The 23031-nt window shown below is 45.6% G+C and overlaps 1 protein-coding gene across 3 annotated transcripts in view; it reads right to left on the bottom strand.

Moving 5' to 3' along the window:
- LOC147420559 (uncharacterized) overlaps window positions 1–23031 on the bottom strand; it is a 126314-nt gene that overhangs the window by 52441 nt on the left and 50842 nt on the right. For 2 of the 3 annotated variants that reach the window (XM_086503935.1, XM_086503936.1), the window contains exons 3-10: window positions 17721–18150; window positions 17569–17631; window positions 17279–17491; window positions 16625–17191; window positions 1354–2091; window positions 875–1165; window positions 650–802; window positions 80–468 (exon numbers count right to left, since the gene is read on the bottom strand). In XM_086503935.1, the coding sequence (XP_086360061.1) occupies window positions 80–468; window positions 650–802; window positions 875–1165; window positions 1354–2091; window positions 16625–17191; window positions 17279–17491; window positions 17569–17631; window positions 17721–18150 (2844 nt within the window). The remainder of the gene's footprint in view (window positions 1–79; window positions 469–649; window positions 803–874; window positions 1166–1353; window positions 2092–16624; window positions 17192–17278; window positions 17492–17568; window positions 17632–17720; window positions 18151–23031) is intronic. The other variant, XM_086503937.1, reaches the window with a different exon arrangement.

Genomic DNA, 23031 nt, shown 5'->3' with positions numbered 1-23031 from the left:
GCCAAGGAAAAGTCATACAGATGCTAGCTGCTGCCGGTTTCAAATTGCTACAAAAGCATTATAAATTCTTGCATATCACCTGTCTAAGCCATCTTTCCAAGGAAACTTTCTCTTTCTAAAAGGCCGGAACTTCTTAACAACATTAATCTCAGATGCAAATGTTGGCTCTACATCCTCATAAGCGTCCACTGTCAGCCCAAGAGAGTCTCTCTTTCTCTTACTACCTGCCTCTGGTGATTCATCCAGGGAAGAATGCTGTGCAAAAGCTTCCGTGCTCAAATGCTCATCAAATTGATGTTGTACCTTTGTAATCTCTAGACTTGTAGCTCCAACAATGCCATCAGAGGCTGCCATACACATCTTTCCCAATGCTATATTGATTTTTTCAGAGTTGAAAGGATCTAATTCAGTACTACACGACTTCGGAAACTTCATTTTCTGATTCTTCTCATATGAAGCATTCAAAACCTGCATATTGCAAAAAAGAAATTGTTGCAACTTGCCCTTCAATAAAATGAACATTATGGAACATCATCAAGACAATACCAGCCAGCAGCAATATATTCTTGTAAGAGCACCTATCACAATATTTATCAGACCAAATACTCCTCCTTGACTCCATTACTTCAAAGAAAAGCATCTGACAAACCTGATCCAGTGAGAGGCTCAGTTCTCGAGCGATACGAACACATTCTTCATAATGCAGCCGCTTGTTATCATCTGCGTTTATACGTTTTTGAAGCTCAATCCGTTGATCCATCGACATGACCCGTAAAGATGACCAGGATCGAGCTCCAAAGAGCTTCCCCAAACAAAAGTGTCAGAGTAACCTTGCAAACGCTCTTTATGAAATTGAAAAGTGGGGGCAGCATACCTCTGGAACCGTTGAGCCTGGAAAAATACGTCTTGCCGCAGCAGAGTTTGAACCCCGGAAAAAATACTCTAGAGTTCCCCAGTACTCTTCCAGATTCTCCAAAGAAGAAAGGTCAAAAAAATGCCTTGGAGCAGGACCAGAATTGAGAAAATGAGCAGATATTGAGGAAGGAGGATCAACACCAGGTTCGTCAATAAAAGGCTTAAGTTCCAAGGCATATGCTACACCTATTCGAGATTGCTTGGCCGATGTTGAGTCTGAAGCAGCAGGTATCATTACAATTCGAAGCAGCTACAAAAAACTGAAAAACTTAGTTTTATAAAGGTACAAAGGGAGTTAAATGTACATTAAATTATTCTTCAAGTTTACTTCATTCTTTCAGCAGTCATGGTACATCTACCAGCCAAGCATCCCAAATCGTAAACAATCTGTACAATAAATTTCTAAACCGAAAAAAAATCAAGGCCATTGAATTATACCTTTAATCGTCGTAAGATATCTACAAGCCAAGCAACGCGGCCACTAGCATTGATGTCTAGCAATGCTTCAGACTCCCTTGTGGGCAGGTCTGAAAGCTTCATTCCCCGTCTGCAGCATTCAGTGAGCCCCTTGATATGTTTCGCTGAACCAATCACTTGAAGAAACAATTCTAAAGGCATTGATTGTACAGCAGCAAGTAGAGAAAATATTCCACTAGAACTAGTGGTTGGGTGTTCCAAAACTGCCTTAACATGGCTGTTATTATCCGCATCTCCAGTAACATAGAGCCAAAAAAACCGATGAAGCATTCTGCACCGAACAAGCTTGGCACAGATAAAGCCATTATCTTGCAATGTTCCTCCTTTATCCACGACCTCTGTTTTGGGCATCCTCATCAGCCCACTCATTGTAGGAACTTGTATGTCAGCCTTTATTTTTCTTCGACGACATACACCTTGTGTGCGAATTTGCATATCAAATGCCCGTTGTCGCTCATAGATTTCAGAAAGAAGCTCTGGACCTACCTCAACAGATGGTAGTAGCACCACATCTACCGTACGCATCTGACCATAGTTTGTGACACCAGGAAGGCTAACTAATATACATTTGCATCTGCCTTGCTTTTCCAATCTTTGAAGGTTACGAATAACTGTCTTCCTGTCTAAAATAGAGTTTGTTCTGCATTCGAGTTCTTCCAACCACTTGTGCAACTCGCTCCGAAGAACAAAACTCTCTCTCTGTAAATCAGACAAAAAAGGGTGCTTCATTTGTCACATATAGATAATAAAATACCCTGGGAGGAGAAGCATTACGACTCACGTCCTCAATCTCAATGCATAAGAAGATTGTCAATGTCAACACCACTTTTAAATCTTGATGCTTTAAAACATTGGTAATGTCAAGGATCATTGCAAGCCAACACTTGCATTAAGCATCAGGGCCAGTTAAAATGTCTAATGCCAAAGTGCGGGAAGGTATTTGTCAAAATACCAAAAGTGCAGGAAACACCTGCAGTGCCCTCTCTCCACTTTCTTTTTTTGAATCTAAAGGATTACAAACATTCCACATGAAAAAGTACCTGTCATTCAGCCTTTACCTCCTAAAAATTGAAGCACATCACGGCGCACAGAGGAAGACTAGGATTTTTTGTTTCTATGCGAAGATGGTCTTGTTGAAGCTCTTCAACTTTCTAAGAGAAGCCAAAAATTAATAAATTAAAGTTCTTAAGTGCTGGCTGGAGCTTCACAACGTGTTTTCATTGTTAAAAGTTTTCCTTTACACTACACATATTCTACACAACAACTTGCTTGAAAGAGTAAAGAGCAAAAGAAACAGATGGAGTGACTGGTGCTTTTTTTGAGACAGTGGGACCTCGGCACTCGCATGCCAAGGTCATTCAGTTGAGGAGGCCCGATGGGTCAGTTGCTTGTGAGCCCGAGGATATGCGTGCAGTTGCTACTGACTTTTACCGTGAGTTCCTGTCGGCTGAGCCCCAGTCAGAGCAGCAGGATGCATGCAGGGAGCAGGTTTCGGCACAGATGCCATGTCTTGTGACAAAGGAGATGCGCCAGAGGCTTGAGATGCCACTTCAGCTTGAGGAGCTGCACACGGCTCTTAGGGCCCTCCCTCATGGTAGCTGTCCAAGTGAGGATGGGTTGACTCCCAGCTTTTTCTTGGAGTACTGGGACTTGCTTGGCCCAGATCTTTGTAATGCTTTTCAGTACATTTTGCACACAGGAGTGATGCATGACAGCATGAGTGAGGGCCTGATCTACCTCATTCCTAAGGAGGGTGGCTCCTTGGATGAGATTCGACAGTGGCGTCCCATCACCATCCTCAACTCAGCATACAAAATTCTTGCCAAGGCTCTGAGTTTGAGGATTCAGCCACTTCTAGAGAGCCTTATACATGGGACTCTGTCACCAGCCAGTGGCAATTCCATTTTTGTTTATTTTCTCTTTCTTTGGGGAATTTCGTTTGTTTTACCTTTTGGAAACACCCCTCTGGAAATCTAACTGCCCTGCATTGCATAGCCAGTGTGGAACTGTTCAAAGAGAGTCCAGGCCTGAGGGCTAAAGAGCACTAAGGTTGGACAAGGACTATGGTTAGCCAAAGTGGGGTCATTGGCCAACCAAAACGAAATCCTTTGCTACATAGGCTACATTTCAGTTCTGGGTGTGGCTGCAGTGTACAAAGAGGGTCAGATGACCTAGAAGAACGTAATGGCAGAAACTCCTAAATTTTAGGGACTGCTATTTTTGGACGGCAAAATGTCTTCGCGTCATTACGTGCAGTTTGACATGGGGATCATTTTGTTACTCTCTGGCCAAGTCAACAGAGGCTGCAGGTGAGATATTTTTAGACCGGAGGGTCTAAAGTGGGAAAACGCACAAATGAGTGACACTTGGCACTCTGAGGCCAGTTTACTACTTAAAGAGAAGGAAAAAACGTGATTTTCAGCTGTGAGCTCGTTTTTGAGTGTTGTCATAGGTGGGAGAGCTTCAATGGAGTGCTGGCTTACCCTCTATGTACAGTGAGGTGCAGGATGTCATGACCTGCACACCTCTCACTGCTCTCTCTCTCCCCTATTCTTTATGGTTATGCCCCTCTAGTGGGCTCATCAGATTGACCAATGTACAGTTGTGTGGGTTCATACGCGATTGCCAAGGCAAGAGCCTCTTGCACAGGTACTGGATTAGCTAGCGGCTAATCCCCCGCAGGTACAGGTGAATTCGGAGAGGTTTCACGCCCGAAATCTTGTCCGATTCAAAGGGCAAGTAGCCCTACAGGTGCGGGAACTCGAGGTCTTGCTACAGATGCGACCGGCATGCGAAACGGAGCCCAAAACAGGGAATTACAGCCTGCTGTGTATTTTTGCAGGTTTAGGGTTTCGGCCCTAAACGGACCCTAATACCCCAGGAGGTTCGGGGACGCAAGGGGACCGTTGTACAGGTGATCTGGCGCATTTTCGGGGCAAAAAACAGAGAATTCAGCGTGCTGCAGATTCTCGCCAGGTTTTGCAAAGTGTCCGTATGCGTCGGGGAAGTCATCCAATGCGTGGGAATACTGACTGTGAAGGGTCCTAGTACAGTTATGCTGCCGAAATTGGGCCAGAACAGTTGACATTCAGCCAAGGTTGTGCGGGGCAGCTTGTAGGGAACCACAGCTTTTATTCCCTCTGTTAAAGAATAAAGAAATACCGAAAGGGGCGCCTAATTTAGGGGCCAATCTGGTGTCGGTCTTCTCATACAGGTGCAATTTGGCAGCCTGTATCCCTTTCCCCTCTCTTGTGTCATTATAGCACAGGTAGAATAGACGACTAATAATGGGTGAAAGCTAAATCAAGGTTTGAAGTAAAGTCTACCGCCCTTTTTGAAGTTAACAGGCCGATTACATGGTTCCATCAACGGGATTAAATCACTTTTTCCTCAAAAAGTGAGCCTTGGTCAGTTTGGGTTAAAGACACACAGAGAGTTTGGGATGACCTTGAAAACACAGAGAGTTTGAAAGTAGATCGAGTGGATTTACAGATGAGAAAGGCTACGAGAGTCTTTCTTTGGATACAGGTGAGAAAGGCTACGAGTCTTTCTTTGGATTTACAGGTGAGAAAGGCTACGAGTCTTTCTTTGGATACAAGATGGATGTCAACAAGGAAGAGGGTTCCTCTTCAGAGGATAGACAGCCTATTCCAACTGCACATGAAATTGGCGAGAGTTCAGGCCAAGCAGAGAAAACTTTGCAGGTTGTTACTGCTGTGACCATGTTCAAGCAATTGATGGAGAATCCAATATTTATGGAGTTCATACAATCTTCATCAATAGCACATCAAGTTCAAGGCAATTTTGGCATGCCAGGAATAGTGTTTACGGGTATGCAAGGCATGGCGCCCAACCCCATGTATGCAAACATTGGTTTGCACCCAGGATTTCAAGGCACACAAGGTCAGTTTGGGGTGTCACAAGGCAACTTGGGTATAGCTGGTTTTTCAATTCCATCAATGAATATGACACCTGGACATCAACATGTTACTAATATCTAACCAACCCAAATGATTTTCTCATATTAAACCGATCACTTAATGTGGGAGAATAAACGGGAACAAGGGTTAAGATATAGACATGTGCTTTTAGATCTATCTCAACACGGGGCCATTGGTAAAGGGGCCCAAATGAGAGATGGTCTATCAAAGAGCAAGGCTAACCAATGGAGCATAAGACCTTAGGGTTAGCTTCATTGAAGACCTCCAATAATATGTGTAAAAGTCCTTTGACCTTAGGTAAGCTAGGGCTGAGCTTGAGGCGCAAGAACCCAACCCAGCTCGAGGTGCTTGTCCTGCTTGTCATGCTTGATGACTAAGGAGCTTGAGGTGCTTGATGATTGAGGTGTTTGAGATGCTTCAGGTGCTTAATGATTGAGATGCTCGAGGTGCTTGACATGCTTCAGATGTTAGGGTTGCACTTGAGGTGAGAACCCAGCCCAAGCTTAAAGTGTTTAAGGGCCAAGCTTGTGGTGGGAACTAGGCCTATGCATGAGGGGTTGAGGTGTCAAAAAGTCAAAGATTCAATCCCTATAAGGAGGGGGCGAGCCCTACATGAGGGGGGATGAGAGAGAACACCCACATACTCACACAAGGCATGCATGGTACAAAGAAAGCAAAAGGGACACTTGTCAAGTTCCTCCTCATGTTGCCCTCATTGTGTGCCTGAAGCCTATTGGTTGGCCACCCAAGGGGTCCAATGATAATTTAGTAGATTTAATTAATTGATTTTGCATTTATCTAGCCCTCTCTCTCAAAGGGGAAAGGGGGGACACTTGTCTCAAGGCTACCTTTGCTGCTTGTAATGCCTCCTGCTTATGATTGGCTAGGCCTGAAGGGGTCCAATGAGCTTCAAGCATGAGCTACAAGGGGGGGTCGACCCAAGCAAGCTAGGGGGTTGCTTAGGGGGTATAGTCACCCACACACACTCACAAACACTCTCATTGTGTGCTAGGCAAGGTGCAAGAGCTCCATCTCCTTCTCCAAGCTCCTTGAGAAGTTGAGAGCCTACACCAACACTCTTGGATATGGAGTGCAAATCCAACCAAGAGCCATGCTTCAATGCTTAAGCTTTCCATCTTCTCCATCTTCATTACTATGGTATTATGTATGCTACGCAAGAAGAGTGATGATAAGTGAGGAATTATGTCTTTCTCCAATGGAATACTTCTTCTTCCTCTTCCCTACCCTCATTCCCTGCTAGCTCTCTCCACCTTCGAAGGTGTTTGAGGTCTTGGGACTGAGGCTTGGGATAGTTAATGCTTTCTACAAAGTGCATGTTATACTTATTGCAAGAAGGCCAATGGTTTATTGCAAGAAGATTAGTTACTTAATGCAACTAGATTAATTGTATTGCAAGGTAGATTAATTGTTGCTTTAGGCACAAGTTGATGCATAAAAGTATACATCTTCATTGACTCAAATGATTTAGGGAACACAAAGACTAAGATGTTCATAAGTTCTTGATTGTTTTCAAGCTAAGATTGATTGTTGATATTATGCAAAAGCTTGGTGTATGAAGCTTCCATCTCCATACTGCCAAAGAGGTCTCAAGGAACACAAAGATTGTATTGTACCAAGTCTCTCTTAATGAGAGAATCTATAATACAAATGTCTTTTGGAGGGGGGACCGGCTCCACATAAATCCGGTCCTCAACTGTTGTCATATTCTCTAAAATCTCTCTCTCTCTCTCTCTCTCTCTCTCTCTCTCTCTCTCTCTCTCTCTCTCTCTCTCTCTCTCGCGCGCGCGCGCGCAAAGGTATTGCTCATACCTAGTTAATTAAGTGTTATGATCAAGTTGCTACTACCAATTAAGTCCACCATCTATACTCTCAAAGTTGCTCACTCTAATTCTCTTAATTCCGTTATTCTCTAAGTTCATAGGCCATTTCCATTACATTGGTATCAAAGCATTTGGTTTCGCTTTTCTTGCTTAAGAAGAGAGGTCCTTAAGTAGCCTATAAATGGTTGATGTTGTTAATTATATTAGGGTAAGTGGAACTGGGATCTATTATCGGTTTTGTTGAGCGCACTATGTGGGGGATGGTGCAAACCTCGGGAGCTTTGGACTTAATAATGGAGTGTTTTTAGACTTGCCTACAGCTTTACCATTATTGAGCCATAAGAAGTCCGAAAGGAGGTAGCCCTCAGCAACTCTGCTATGTTAGACCTACTCCTCTACTCTCTATAATTAACCACTTTGAGCCGTGGGTGTAGATACTTAAGAGCCGATTTTCAAAGGCTAAGAGGAGTGGCAACTAAGGTTTTGAATTGCCAAAGCATATATTAACTACATACATAAATTTTGTTTACATGGCTGAAAATAATCAAGAGAGTAGAACGAGCATTGATAACTTTGATTTTGCACATGAAGGTGCTAATGATGATGCTCCCATGTTTATCAAGTGTCTTGTTTCTAAGCTGCAACAAGCTATGGGAAACCCAGCCCTACAAGGTGAAGTTTTCCAACAACTTCATAGTTATGGGATTCTCCAAACTCCCCCAAAAGAGAGAGCACCTGAGAAGTCTCTTCAAGAGATTTCCAAGAGAGGGCTCTCTACGGTGAGAGAAGAGGAGAACCCATATGAAGCGCTTAAACGATTACTAGCGGGCTTACCTCCATCCAAGAAGAAAGGTGAAGTCTCTACTATAGAGCCTTCCCCAAGAGAAGGAGAAAGAAGTGATTCTCCCAATATTTCTGAAGATGTGGCTCCAAGAAGACGGCAGCCTCAACGATCTCCAACTCCCCCCAAGAGAGAAAGATTGCCGGAAAGTCCTCCTCGTTATCACAAAAAGGAAGAGAGGTACCAAAAGAAGGAAAAGGAGAGAAAGAGGTCACCCTCTTCTCCATCTTCATCACCTTCCTCATATTCCAATGAAGGTAGCGGCTCTTCTCTCAAAGAGTACAAAAGGAAAAACCATCGCAAGTCCTATCCGGTATGGAGAAGGTCCAAGAAGCTGAAGAAGTTCAAGGAGGGAGGAAAGGACACCACTTTTCTTACCTATGATGGCACCTTTGGTGCTACGGACAAGATCTTGGCCTTCATCCAACAGTTTGATGTGGCCTTTGGTGATGAGGACTTCATGGAGTCCTCTAAACTGCGTCAGGTATCTATGCATTTTCAGAGCTCCGCTCGTGAATGGTGGGCTAGCCTACGAGCCCAAAGGAAAGCTCCAAGGACATGGAAGGCTTTAAGAGCCTCCATCATGAAACAATTTCTGGCAAGCAACACTAAAGACAATGTCCTCACAGAATGGCAAAGCTTGAAACTCTCTCCCTACGAGTCTATCTAGAAGTATGTAGATAAGTTTTGGGATTTACTTCTCAAAGCCAGTGTCTACAAAAAGATAAGCTTTGAGGAGCAAAAGCAACAATTTTGTGCGGGAGATGGCCGAGTATATTAACTCAAAAAGGCCTAATGCCATATCGGCAGTCATACACCATACTATGGTCGCATCTCAAATCAATTTCCAACAAGGGGTTAAGAGAAACTCTAAGCCCATGGAAGTGAAGGATCAAAATGAACCTAGAGGGAGGAATAATGCTCAAACTTCCTCCAAAGGCAACTCTAGCAACACCGATAACAAAGCTAAGGAGAAAGGAGTCTACAAAGGTAAGAATAGACTCTCTCCAACAGAGCTAGAGTGTTATCGTAAGGATAACAAATGCTACAAGTGTGGACAGCAAGGGCATGTCTATCGTGCTTGTCCCCAAAGAAATGCACGCAACAACCCGCCTTGAGTTTCTATGCTGGAAACTCCAAAAGAGGACGCTCATAGCAAAAGGCTTTTGTTTTTCCTAAGCTAGGAGATATGTACATACATGTTTATGAGTCCGGTAGTATCCTATCCCTTGTAAATATGCATTCCTTTCACAAGTTAATGAAATCTATATATTCATATACATGATTTTTGTTAGAAAGTCTGTAAATGAATTCAATGTTTCAACCAATAACAATAAAAAAAATACGGGAATCAAGAGGAATTAGAATTGTCTACATTCCTAAATGGATTCCAAAATGTTTTTATTGATGATACCCCCATGAGCTATCTCCACAATGAGGGGACAATGACCATGCAATGGAGCTTTTACCATGAAGCTCACTACCTAATAAGCCTCCTTATTGAGCTTTATAAGCTCCACAAGAGGAGTTCAGCAGGCAATAGCATGAACTGGTAAGTTTTGAGAGAGATTAGGTTTTTCTCTAACCAAAAGAAAAGTGGATTTTTTTTATTTATTTATTTTAAAGAGATTCAATAATTAGGTCACATTATCTCTAAAGGTGGTATTTGTATGGAACCACAAAAGGTAGAGGTAATAAAAAGATGGCCTAATCCAAGGAGTCTACATGAGTTGCGAAACTCTAAAGGTATGAGTGCATACTAGAGATGCTTCATAGGAAAAATTCATGCTTATAGCAGGTCCAATAGATGACTTAACAAAAAAGAACGTTAAGTGTACATGGACTACAAAGAGAGAAAAATATTTTTGAAAAGTTCAAAGAGAAACTTATCTCTCAACTTATGCTTACACTACGAGATCTCTCAAAGCTATTTGAGGTCCAATGTAATGCCTGGATGCATGCCTTCAAGCAAAAATTTTCTTTAAGAAGGGAATACCATAGAATACAAGATTCAAAGACTCAAATCCAATGAGCGAATGTTGGACATATACAAAAGAAACTACGAGCTGTTTTATATGCCGTTGACACATGGAAGTACTTCTTGCGGACTCCATCCATGATACGAACCAAGCTCTTCGACAATCAAATGAGGTGGGCAAATTTCTTTTTGCAATTTAAATTTTACATTGCTTACATTGCTGGCAAGCACAACATGTAGCCGATGCACTTTCCCGATGGCCAAGGGTAGATAGGGTATCAATAGCAACTTACAATGAACTATGTTTTATGATAGTTAAATATGCTTCTAACCGAGGCTTTAGGGATATGATAATAGCCTTTACAAATGGAAGAAAAAGAACCACTCACGTTAGAGGATGGTTATCTTCCATACCTCAATAGGCTATATCTTCCTCACTTCCCATGCTCCTCCCATATGTGGGGCAAAGAGGAATTCGAATTTATTCTTTTAGGAATAAAAGCATACTTGTATTGGCTTACCATACAAGAGTATGTTTCAAAATGTATGGTATACCAAAAGATGAAGTATGATAGAAGGACCATGGCTTGCCAGCGTCTAATTGTGTCGGATAGAAATCCTACCATGACCATTAATTTCTGATAGTATCTATCAGAACTAGAGTAATCCTCTTATGTTGGCCTACTATTCCAACGGATGGCCAAAAGGAAAATCACAAAACTAATGATCCTTGATCTACTAAAAGCTTGTGATTCGAGGTAGATCAATGCTCAAAATGGGAGAAGTACTTACCCTAACAACAGTATGTCTCTAATAACATGAACATACTTCTAAGGGGAAAGTACCTTTCGAGGCTAAAGACGGAAGATCTAAACGTCCCTTGTAGCTTAAGGTACCTGGGAAGATCTTCATTGCAAAGGAGTATAGCCGAGATCAAAACGAATCTTTTTAAAAGATTAAACAGGCTATATTCATCTATTAGCTAGGCAAAAGAGGCTCCTGCCATTAGGCACAAAAGAGCCTTATCCTTTAAAGAAAAAGAAGAAAAAGTTGGGTCTTACTATAAAAATAAAAAAACTTCCCCAAGGCTCATCTAAGGCAAATTACACACAAGAATTCTACGGGCCATTAAAGGTATTATGCTAGGTCAGCACAAAGATACTATGGCCCCTTCTAGAATTTCAAGGCCATTCATCAGATGGCTTATCAATTAAAGTTGCCCAACTACTGGCTCATATATATCATTTTTCATGAGAGCCTATTCGAGCCTTATCAAGGAGATTCACCAATAAAGGCTATAAATGAAGACCCACCAGAGATCGAGGATGAAGCAAACAAGCTCCAACCCAAGTTCATCCTTCGACACAAACACAAGGTATTAAGAAATGGTAAGATTACTGACAGTATCTTATTTAAATTAAGAATTATCCTTTCAAAGATGCTAAATGCATGCAAAGAACATAGCTTAAGGATAATATGAACCTTGTTAATGATGCTTACAATGACACAGAAGAGTAAGCAAATGTAAAAGAAATGCATTTTAAATGATCCATGTTTTTGTCTTATAAGACTCTCTTTTTATGTTTCGTGCACAAATTTTAAGAAGTATGCATACTTAGGATCATGTTTGTGGTGACTACGTCTCCCAAACACCAGGTAGAACTTGTCACTCTACTCTGGAAGTATGATATGGACTAAAAAGAGTAGACATGCTTGCGGCAGACAATGTCTCTCAAGCACCAAGTGGATTAGTCATCCACTCTGGAATGATGTCGTAGGGTAAAAATGGATCCTCTACCCGCTAAGACCAATGGACTAATGGGTGAGACTTTACCATATTTACCTCATAGTCGAGGATGACTATGATGTCAAGAGAGAGGTAATGTCATAAAAACTAATATCTAACCAACCCAAATGATTTTCTCATATTAAATTGATCACTTAATGTGGGAGAATAAACGAGAACAAGGGTTCAGATATAGACATGTGCTTTTAGATCTATCTCAACACGGGGCCATTGGTAAAGGGGCCCAAATGAGAGATGGTCTATCAAAGAGCAAGGCTAACCAATGGAGCATAAGACCGTAGGATTAGCTTCATTGCAGACCTCCAATAATATGTGTAAAAGTCCTTTGACCTTAGGTAAACTAGGGTTGAGCTTGAGGCGCGAGAATCCAACCCAGCTCGAGATGCTTGTCCTACTTGTCATGCTTGATGACTAAGGTGCTCGATGATTGAGGTGCTTGAGATGCTTGAGGTGCTTAATGATTGAGATGCTCGAGGTGCTTGACATGCTTGAGATGTTAGGGTTGCACTTGAGGTGAGAACCTAGCCCAAGCTTAAAGTGCTTAAGGGCCAAGCTTGTGGTGGGAACTAGGCCTATGCATGAGGGGTTGAGGTGTCAAAAAGTCAAAGATTCAATCCCTACAAGGAGGGGGCGAGCCCTACATGAGAGGGGATGAGAGAGAACACCCACACACTCACACAAGGCATGCATGGTACAAAGAAAGCAAAAGGGACACTTGTCAAGTTCCTCCTCATGTTGCCCTCATTGTGTGCCTGAAGCCTATTGGTTGGCCACCCAAGGGGTCCAATGATAATTTAGGAGATTTAATTAATTGATTTTGCATTTATCTAGCCCTCTCTCTCAAAGGGGAAAGGGGGGACACTTGTCTCAAGGCTACCCTTGCTGCCTGTTGCCTCCTGCTTATGATTGGCTAGGCCTGGAGGGGTCCAATGAGCTTTAAGCATGAGCTACAAGGGGGGGTCGACCCAAGCAAGCTAGGGGGTTGCTTAGGGGGTATAGTCACCCACACACACTCACAAACACTCTCATTGTGTGCTAGGCAAGGTGCAAGAGCTCCATCTCCTTCTCCAAGCTCCTTGAGAAGTTGAGAGCCTACACCAACACTCTTGGATATGGAGTGTAAATCCAACCAAGAGCCATGCTTCAATGCTTAAGCTTTCCATCTTCTCCATCTTCATTACTATGGTATTATGTATGCTACGCAAGAAGAGTGATGATAAGTGAGGAATTATGTCTTTCTCCTATGGAATACTTCTTCTTCCTCTTCCCTACCCTCATTCCCTGCTAGCTCTCTCCACCTTCGAAGGTGTTTGAGGTCTTGGGACTGAAGCTTGGGATAGTTAATGCTTTCTACAAAGTGCATGTTATACTTATTGCAAGAAGACCAATGGTTTATTGCAAGAAGATTAGTTACTTAATGCAACTAGATTAATTGTATTGCAAGGTAGATTAATTGTTGCTTTAGGCACAAGTTGATGCATAAAAGTATACATCTTCATTGACTCAAATGATTTAGGGAACACAAAGACTAAGATGTTCACAAGTTCTTGATTGTTTTCAAGCTAAGATTGATTGTTGATATTATGCAAAAGCTTGGTGTATGAAGCTTCCATCTCCATACTGCCAAAGAGGTCTCAAGGAACACAAAGATTGTATTGTACCAAGTCTCTCTTAATGAGAGAATCTATAATACAAATGCCTTTTGGAGGGGGGACCGGCTCCACATAAATCCGGTCCTCAACTGTTGTCATATTCTCTAAAATCTCTCTCTCTCTCTCTCTCTCTCTCTCTCTCTCTCTCTCTCTCTCTCTCGCGCGCGCGCGCGCAAAGGTATTGCTCATACCTAGTTAATTAAGTGTTATGATCAAGTTGCTACTACCAATTAAGTCCACCATCTATGCTCTCAAAGTTGCTCACTCTAATTCTCTTAATTCCGCTATTCTCATAAGTTAATAGGCCATTTCCATTACACGACTAATAATGGGTGAAAGCTAAATCAAGGTTTGAAGTAAAGTCTACCGCCCTTTTTGAAGTTAACAGGCCGGTTACAGACTCAGACAGGTTTTGTCAAGTAACGCAGTATCCTTGACAACATCTTTACTTTCTGGGAGGCTTCTGTCCTGGCACGGCTCCGTGGTGAGGACCTTGTGATTCTTCTTCTCGATTTTGATAAGGCATACGACAGAGTTGACTGGGACTTTCTAGAGGGCACTCTACGCAGGATGGGCTTCTCAGATGCTTGGATCAAAGGGCTGTCAGCTTTGTACAGACAGGCTCACAGTCAGGTGCTTTTGGCAGGAGGGAGAGGTGAGCGCTTCATGCTCACACGCTCGGTCAGACAGGGTTGTCCTCTTGCCCCCTTTCTTTTTCTGTTCTATGTGGAGGCGATGAGCAGATTTTTGGTGTCTCAGCAGGTTGGTTTACGAGGCTTAGCACTCCCTATTCGGGGAGATGAGCTACTGGACGCTGAGTTTGCCGATGACTCAGCCTTGCACTTAGATGGCCAGCAATCTTCAGAGATGTGAGCAGGCTTTGGAGACCTTCTGTTGTGCATCGGGCGCACTGATCAACTGGAGAGAGACAGTGGCTTTCTCGGTTGGTAGTGCTCCTGTGCCAGATTGAATGCTAGGAGAGGGCTTTAGGTGGATTCCCCCAGGGACTGCAGTTCAGTACTTGGGTTGTCAGGTTGGTTTGGACTTGTCTCCCGAGCAGCAGATTGCTCCTCTTCTCCTATCCATCAGAAGAAAGCTGTTACATTGGAGCTCAGCACGACTTTCGCTGGCTGGTAGAGTAGTAGTTGCCAACCAGGTGCTGTTGGCGACTATGTGGTACATCACTTTCTCGAGCTCTTGTATCAGCCAGGTAGAGAGGCTGATCAGGAACTTCCTTTGGTCAGGACGTGACACTCAGATAGCCCGAGCCAAGGTGGCTTGGTCGGTCATCACGCTTCCTTGTTCTCAGGGAGGGCTTGGGATCACTGATCCAGCACAGCAGAGCAGATTTCTTCTTGGGAAGTTCATAGTCAGAGGACTTCTTCCAGGAGAGGAGCCCTAGAAGGAGTTCTTGCTACAGAGGCTTCGTGCCAGGGTGCCTCAGTCAGGAGGCCCTTGGCAACCTTCGACCAGATGGATCTTTGCAGAGATGCGCCGAGTTGGTTTGAGCAGGAGACTGGAGGACCGCTTCGCTGTGAGTTTGCTTCGATCTTGGGAGCTCTTACGGCGTGGCCTGGAGCAGAGACAGCCGACGTGCACTAAGGAGCGCCTACGGCAGTCCCTCGTCTGGAACCCCATGGTTAGCACTCAGAGAGGCCACTTGGTTGGTAGTCGGCCTCATGTTTCCTGAGGTCCCATGGCAGCAGGTCCAGCTCGCTCTCTAGGTGACTGGCTAGAGTTCACAGGTTTGTCAGAGGAGATGCAAGGTTTCCAGCTACAGGGCATGAGAGGGGTGCAGAGCATGTGTCAGGACATCTCAGAGTCAGTTCCAGCAGAGTGGCTCGTGCCTCTCGAGCCAGTAGCACCCCGGTGGATGGGAGCCTTCACACGACCGGAGGTTCTCATTTCAGTCAGGGCCTGCTCAGAGGCTGTCCCAGCCCTGTTCTTCGAGCTTCAGGGTGGGGGACGATTACAGCGAGTTGCAGTAGAGGCCCCGCAGGTAGCAGAGTGTTGTTTCCAGAGGATCCGAGTTGTGGGCATACGTGGGAGGACTTGCGTCATAGACCCTGACCCAGCAGCTCTTGAGACTGGACACTGGAGGCTATGGGCTTGGGAGTGTTGTCCACTGGCACGAGTACAGTGGGATCCTGGTGAGTGGCTATGGAGGGACCCCTTCTCTTCTGCAGACCACCCAGGAGTCCCCTTCTTTCAGTACATTGTTCGGCTTGGACGTCATATACTTGCAACACAGAGAGAGGCCCGCCCAGCTGCAGCACGTCATTGGCAGGAGGAGGGCCCCACAGTCGAGTTCTTGGCAGCCTTTTGGCAGAGTCTGTGGGACTCCAGTTTTCAGTGGCTGGTTGCACACAGAGCTACAACAGTAGGGAGCTGGCTTGTGCATAGTGGTCTCTCGACCGCATGTGCAGCCTGTGACCAGTTGGTGGAGAGTCAGCGTCATTGTCTTTGGGACTGTCCCTCGGCCCAGCAGGTGTGGCTACGAGTTCTTCGGCTGATGCCTACTCTCTCCACGGCTAGACAGTACACTTGGGGGGCAGCGGCTTGGTCCACTCTCACGGGCCCGGCACTTCAGTTTGAGCTATCTTCCACTAGCAGGATGATAGTGATACAGGGGGGGCGACCTACACTCCAGCCTGCTACAGAGCTTACTCCACAGGAGTGGTGCAGTGAGAGAGAGGAGTGTTGGGAGCTCATCAGTGGCCTGACACTTTGGTTCATCTGGCGGGCCCGCTGTTTCCGCATTTTTGAGGCTCGCTCTGTGCCACCAGCAGAGACTGTTTGTGACTTTTGGCTAGAGCTGATCCATACTCTCAGAGGACAGCTAGAGGGACTACAGGGCAGCTCCGACCGCATGCGGGGGCGCCGCGAGGCTTTCCTTCGACTCTGGAGCCCTGGGCCTTTCTTAACCAGTGTCCAGGGTGTGCTCAGATGGCACTACCGACCACCTGTGTGGCTCTTCCCTCCTCCCATCTCTTGATTTAGCCTCATTGTATATATGTTGTTCTTTCATTGGGAGAGTCTCCCCATCATGTTTGTTGTAGCCCTCTCTTGCAGAGGTGGTTGTAGCCCTACGGGCAGTTTTCATTAACTAATAGAAGGATCTTTTTCTTGGAAAAAAAAAAAAAGAAACAGATGGACCATTTAAAAAAATTACCTCCAATCGTTCCATTATCCATATTTCCCGCTGTGTATGTGCCGAAGACAATGCCACAGTACGCTGGCTAGATACTGAAAGGGCAATGGGACTAGCATCATTCATGGATATAAGTGGAGCCGAACTCCGAATGTTGCTTACGGGCATCGGTATCTGCTCACTTGCTTCTAGGTTTTCAATGTCATTGTATGGTACCATATCCAAACCAATCACGTCCGATCTCTCCTCCACTATGATATTTCCATCCTCAGAAACAATATTTTCACTCAACCAAGCCCCTTCTGTGGGCTGTTTAAAAATTTGCTCTCCTGCAGAGGTCTCCATTGATGTGTTGGCCTCAGCTGACAATTGGCTTACTTCCTTCACTTTGCTGTCTCTGCTAGAATCCCTGCTTTCTGTCCTATCCTTAAAATCTGACGGGACACAAAATGGGTCTGCAGGAATACACACGCGGTACTGTGTGGACCTCTTGTGATTTTCCACTCTCAAATGGAGACCATGCTTGGGAATCATGTCCGACAAGCGGTAATAGTTTTTCCTATTGTTAAGACCAAGGCTTGAAAAGATCTGGCAGAAAAAGAAGGGAGACACAGACCATGGCATGGATGAGAACTTTTCAACGTGCGGTTTGAAATGTGGAAAAAAATTACTTACCTCTGTAACTGGCACTCCTTCTGTGCCACCTTGCTTAATGATCTCATATATTTGACGATTTATGGACAGCTCAGCAACCTGTTCTGTGATTTGGCCACGTTTTGCTCCTCTTGCACTTCGATCTGACTCTGTCTGCTCAGAATTGGCACGGTTGTCCTTGCTGTTGAATGCTTTCAGATCGAATGGTTTCAAAAGACGAAGACATGGAAGCACCTGCATGAACCTCACAGTAAGCATCAGTGTGGTTCATAAAAAAGCACTCCAGTGTTAAGGAACATGTTGTAGCACACCTTATTCTCAACTTTAGCTTCAAAGACTTCAACCATCCCTGCTCCCACCAGCCTTCCAAGTATCTGTGTAATCACACAACACACTTATAAACTTCTTTTGTAGCATACTGTGCCTACTCATCCCTACACATTCAAAGTCCAAAATTTATTACCCTCCTCCACTCCCGGTGACCACGTGTCAATCGGTAACCCAAGTTCACTTTTAAATCTGCTATGACTAAAACCTTCTTGGGCGCCTCCTCTAATTTCTTGCATATGGATTTTAAAGCGGGCAGGTCATCATTGACAAGAACACCTTTTACATCTCCTTCATGCTTTGATCCTTCGGTTGCTTTAGCATCACTTTTTCCATGGTCCAGCCCAGCTTTTTGAATCTCAAATCTTTGTTGAGATCCAAGCTTCACAGTTTTAGCAAAGCGTTTCAGATGTATTAGGTTTGTAGCAATCGGCCTTTCCCCTCGAAATATTGAGGACTGCCTCACCAACAAGCCTCGTGACTCCAAGTTTTTGATTACATAAAACAATTTGTTGCCACTAATGCCAAACTCTTTGCCAATTTCATATTGAGTAATACCATTAGCTCTGCATGCAAGTCAAATATAACATCAGATTTAAAAGGCACAGGTACTCAAACTAGCATAAAAAGGCAGTGATTACCCAAACTGGAATAAGCTCTTATTTAAACAATCATCCTCAAGTGCCACTGTTTTTCTAAAGACATGGCCAAGCTTTGAGCCCCCAAACAATGTTTAGTGCAAATCATGCTCCATGGCGCGCTGTTTGATGCCATGATGCACCATACATTTTAAGGAACTGCATGCATGCTCTGATGCTAGTTCTAAATACTAAGGCAAGATTGGCCTCCCAATTATTCATTAGAAAAAACAAATCCATATTCATTTCGAATCAAAACAAGGAGTGCACACAGAGTGCGAAGTCCTGCCACCAACTTATAGGCACTTATGCCCCAAAGGCAGTAGCTTCTGACCTTAATAACCTGACGAAACAAAAGCAGCTGGATAAATAATCGATGTTGAGATTGGCCAATAGAAAAACCAAATCCATATTCATTTCGAATCAAAACAAGGAGTGCACACAGAGTGCGAAGTCCTGCCACCAATTTTTAGGCACTTAAGCCCCAAAGGCAGTTAAAAGCTTCTGACCTTGATAACCTGACCAAACAAAAGCAACTGGATAAATAATCCATGTTGAAAAAACTCCTAGGTAAAAAACCAACTAGGCAAAAAAGCTTGTGTAGGAGCTTCCACATCACCAATTGTCTGTACATCTTCTTGAGCCGCAAATCACAGATGCCACGTCATTAGTTTCTGCTCCCACTCTCTTCTTCTCCTGCCATACCACATGGCAGTTTGTCCCATTATGTTTTGCCCCCTACCTGGTAGACTGGCAACGGGGAAAAGCCCTTTCGTAGGGTAGGATTCACACCCTCGCTGAGACCTTTTTGATGCCACACAGGGGCCTTTTATTTCTCTATGCTCACATGGCATTTTTATCAGGCCACCCCCTGTTGCAGCCTCTTCACACTCCCAAACATCCATGAATACATTAAAGATGGGTGGAAGTTCAAAGGAGATACAATCATTGAAAAAGATACAAGTGAGGAAACGAATGTCGTTACCGCCTGGAAAATTGGTTGAATTGTACATTCTTCATTCAGATCTCATAATGTATTTACTCTTCTGTGATCCACAAGGAGGAAATTTCTCCTCATACTGTCATACCCACAGCAAGAGGAATATTATCACTGTCAAAACTGTTTGAAGGCACACTAGGATCCCCAAGAACCATGTTGGGTTCAAGAGATGAAGGTGATATCTCTCTTGAAGAAGATGGCATAATAGAATCGCCAGAAACCTGAGTGGGTTCACGAGATGTAGGTGGTATCTTTGCCAAAGAAGAAAAAGCATGTAGAGGAGGATCTTCTGGTGGATCCCTTCGTCTATTATATATACCTAGATGAATCCAGGATAAACCCAGATTCACCCTTGAAGGAAAGTGCAAGGTATAGACCCATGGTAGTCACCCACAAGACAATATAACCATCAACTCCATCATGCATAGTATTGACTAAATACCACGACATCCCCACTAACGTCGTCAGTGCCCAATAGTGGGTGTAGAACTAGGTACTAACATATGCTCCCCAGCACAACACACGCACACTTTTTTTTGTAAAAGCATGTTGAATAATTACAAGTGGGAAACCTCGAAGCGAGGAAAACCCACAAAATAAAGCCGATACAATGTGTTCAAGAGTGAAAGAGGATCAGAAACAAAGATAAGAAAGCTGATGAAGTTCACGAGATAAGTCCCCAGCATCCAGAGCAAATCGCAAGGATTGTACGCGCTCGCTGCTGCTGTACGCTGCCCACCCCGGCCTCCCCCCCCCCCTGCTTCGCTGCTTGCCGCCCCTGCCCTGCACTGCGTAGTCTCGCCAGCCCCCCTCTGCCCCTTGCCCACTCGCGCCAGCCCGCCCCCTCTGCCCCTCCCGCTGCCCACTCGCGCCAGCCCCCCCCCCCCCCCTCCGACACTCCCCCTGCCTCAACCCGCCCCCCCCTCAGCCCGCCGCTGCCTCTGCCCCTGCCCGCCCCCGCTCTGCCTCTGCCCCTGTCCGCCTTCCCTCAGCCCGCCTTCGCCGCTCTCCTCCCCTTTGCGCACCTTTAGCGCCCCCCCCCCCCCCCCCCCCCCCCTCCCCCCCCTTTCACACAAGGCCTCACTCTGTTCAGCCCTGCAGTGGTGTTCTCGCTGGGACGCTACTTGTCGGGTTTCGCAAGTGTTTGTCTTTGAGCACCCCCCCTTACCACCACAGCAACAGACACAAACGGAGGCTCATGCTCCGTCCCAGAGGGACTCCTCAAAAGCCCCCTCGCCCGACCCAGCTGAGCCCACCATCCGACTTGCTCTTTCACCGACAGAGCAAGCGAGCCTCGCAACAGCGCCTCCAGGCAACCTCAGTCATCTGCAAGATTCTCGGCACCAGACCCAGCAAAGGAGAGCTGTGTGATCTTCTCCAGGCCCGCCTTCTCGCAGAGGTGGGCAAGATCTTGGACGTTCAGATCCTCCCGCTCCAGTTCCACAGTCGACCCAAGGGGCAGGGCCATCCCCGGCTGCTAGGAGATCTCTTGGCAGCGCCTTTGCCACGAGTCGCTTGGCAAGAGAGGAACAGCCTTTCTTGCGACCCCCTCTACACGTACAGAGAGTCTCCCTTTGCAGCAGTCCCTCGTGGTCTGACGAGCTTCGACATTCGGCGCCAATGGGACTTCTTTGCCTACGACTTTACGCGCTTTCTCGGTGACTCCTCACCAGACCTTGAGGCAGCCTGCTTCAGGGTTCATGTTCTATTCCTTGCAGCTAGGGGGATAGAGGTCTTGGACTCAACGGTTGGCTTCTCTTTTCCCCTTTGCGGCAGCGACCAGACTGAGTGGACTCTCGACACAGTGTTGGAGTGGCTCCAGACACAAGCCCTAGAGTTCTCTCACCACATGGGAGACCTAAGAGTTACAAACATGCTTCAGACTCTGTGGCCATTGGCCAAGTTTGCTGTGACCCCTCCAGATGCAGCAGGATGTAGACACATTGTGGTTCACCTCTTTGCTGATACATAGTGCCCGCCATGCTATGTACACATTCATGAGGACTTCTAGACAAAGGAGGTTGCTTTACGCACGGCTCGGTCTACTTGGGCTTGGGCCAGGCGTCTTTGTAGTCACGCCTATCTAGAGGACGCTCGGATGCGGATTACTCCCCATCCAAGCCAGCCTCGAAGATTGCACGTTTAGCTGCTGCGGCAGCATCTGTTCTCTCTCGATCCCCATGAGGATCGTCTCATGGAACGTGCAGGGATTAGGTGGGCCCCAGTTTCAGCGTCAAAGGGGCCGACTGCATCAGGAGCTTCAGCGTGCCTTGTGGGGCGGAGAGATTGATCTCCTTATGCTACAGGAGCACCATCTGTGTGAGAGCCTCATTAGACGATGTGGTCAGCTCTTGCGTGGACGATATGATACTCCTTGATCAGCTGCTTTTGGACCTGGAGGCATCCAGGGTGGGGTATGTATGACTATTGCGGATTCTTTGCAGCACGCCATTGTGGGCAGAGGGATTATTGTGCCAGGCAGAGCTCAGTAGATCACTATGCAAGTTCAGGGTTGCCTTGTGGGCTTCCCGAACATATATGCGCCCAATGTGGTGAGTGCACGAGAAGAGTTCTGGTCACAGATTGTTGAGTCTTTGCCGCACGCAGAGCAGTGGTGCATAGGGGGTGACTTCAACATGTTGGAGGACCCTTCTGACAGAATTGGTGGTAGCCATGCTACTGTGCATGGAGTTGAGCTGGCAGCTTGGGAGAGGTTTTGTATGACTGAGGGTTTCGGATGTGTGGCAACACTCTAGCTTTGTGAGGCCCCCAGACAGCCTGACCTTCTCTCGTTCGGACCGCAGAGTGGGAGGAGTGAATCTATCGCGGATAGATCGGTTCTACACTAGTGACCATTTTTGTGACTTGGGTGGGACAGTCGGCATTCTAGCAGGGACTTCCTTCTCGGACCATGCACCAGTGATCCTCACAGTGGCAGATAGGCAGAGGAGGGGGAGCACGATGTGTCATGGGGACGTGGCAGCTGTTAACTATGTCACGAGGACGTAGCAACTGCTAACTTTAGTTGTGATTTCTTTCCAATGGGTTTTGTTTTATTTTTGCGCCCCTCTTTTTGAAGTAGCAAACGGTCGGACATTGTATGGCCAATGTGAACGGTAGTTTCACGCGCAGACGGGAAGTGGTCGGCACTGGAAATCGTATAGTGAGAGGATGTCTAGGCTCAGAGCAAGATCATGTAGGTCCCCCCGTCGCACTTAGCAAGTTGGTGGATACTAGGAAGTGAACTCAATAAAGGCCTAAAGTCAAGGTGTGACTACCAACAGAAAGTATCCGACAGTTGGGCCACATTGCACTTTTGGATGCGGTCCCAATGAGGATGGATGGTCAGATGACCAGTGGGAGCCCAACGGAATCATTCCTAAAATTTAGGGAACTGCTATTTTGGGCCGTGAAATGTGTTCGCGTCATTACCTCCGGTATGACTAGGGGAACATTTTACAACTCTGCCGTGAAGTCAACTGAGCAACCAGTCGGGAGATTTTTAGGCAGCAAACCCGAAACGGGAAAATGCTTGTAAATGCGTCAAGTAGCACATTTCTGTGCACTTGACTCATGCATCAAGAAGTGGCGCTGAATTTAAAGCTGGGAGGCTCATTTTTTAGTTTCCTGCCCACAGGTTAAGAGCTATGGAGTGCTTCCTTTCCCTCTATGTACAGTGTGGTGCCAGGAGTGATGCCCTGCACGCTACACACTGCTCTCTCTCCCCCTTACGTGCAGTTATGTGATGCCCCACAAGAGGGCTTTTCATTTGACTGATGTACAATTGTGTTGGTTTATGCGCGATTGCC

The sequence above is a fragment of the Adiantum capillus-veneris genome, chromosome 28 (assembly GCF_014529385.1).
Source record: "Adiantum capillus-veneris isolate H3 chromosome 28, ASM1452938v2, whole genome shotgun sequence".
Classification (NCBI taxonomy): Eukaryota; Viridiplantae; Streptophyta; class Polypodiopsida; order Polypodiales; family Pteridaceae; genus Adiantum; species Adiantum capillus-veneris.
This window is presented reverse-complemented; position numbering and strand designations above follow the sequence as displayed.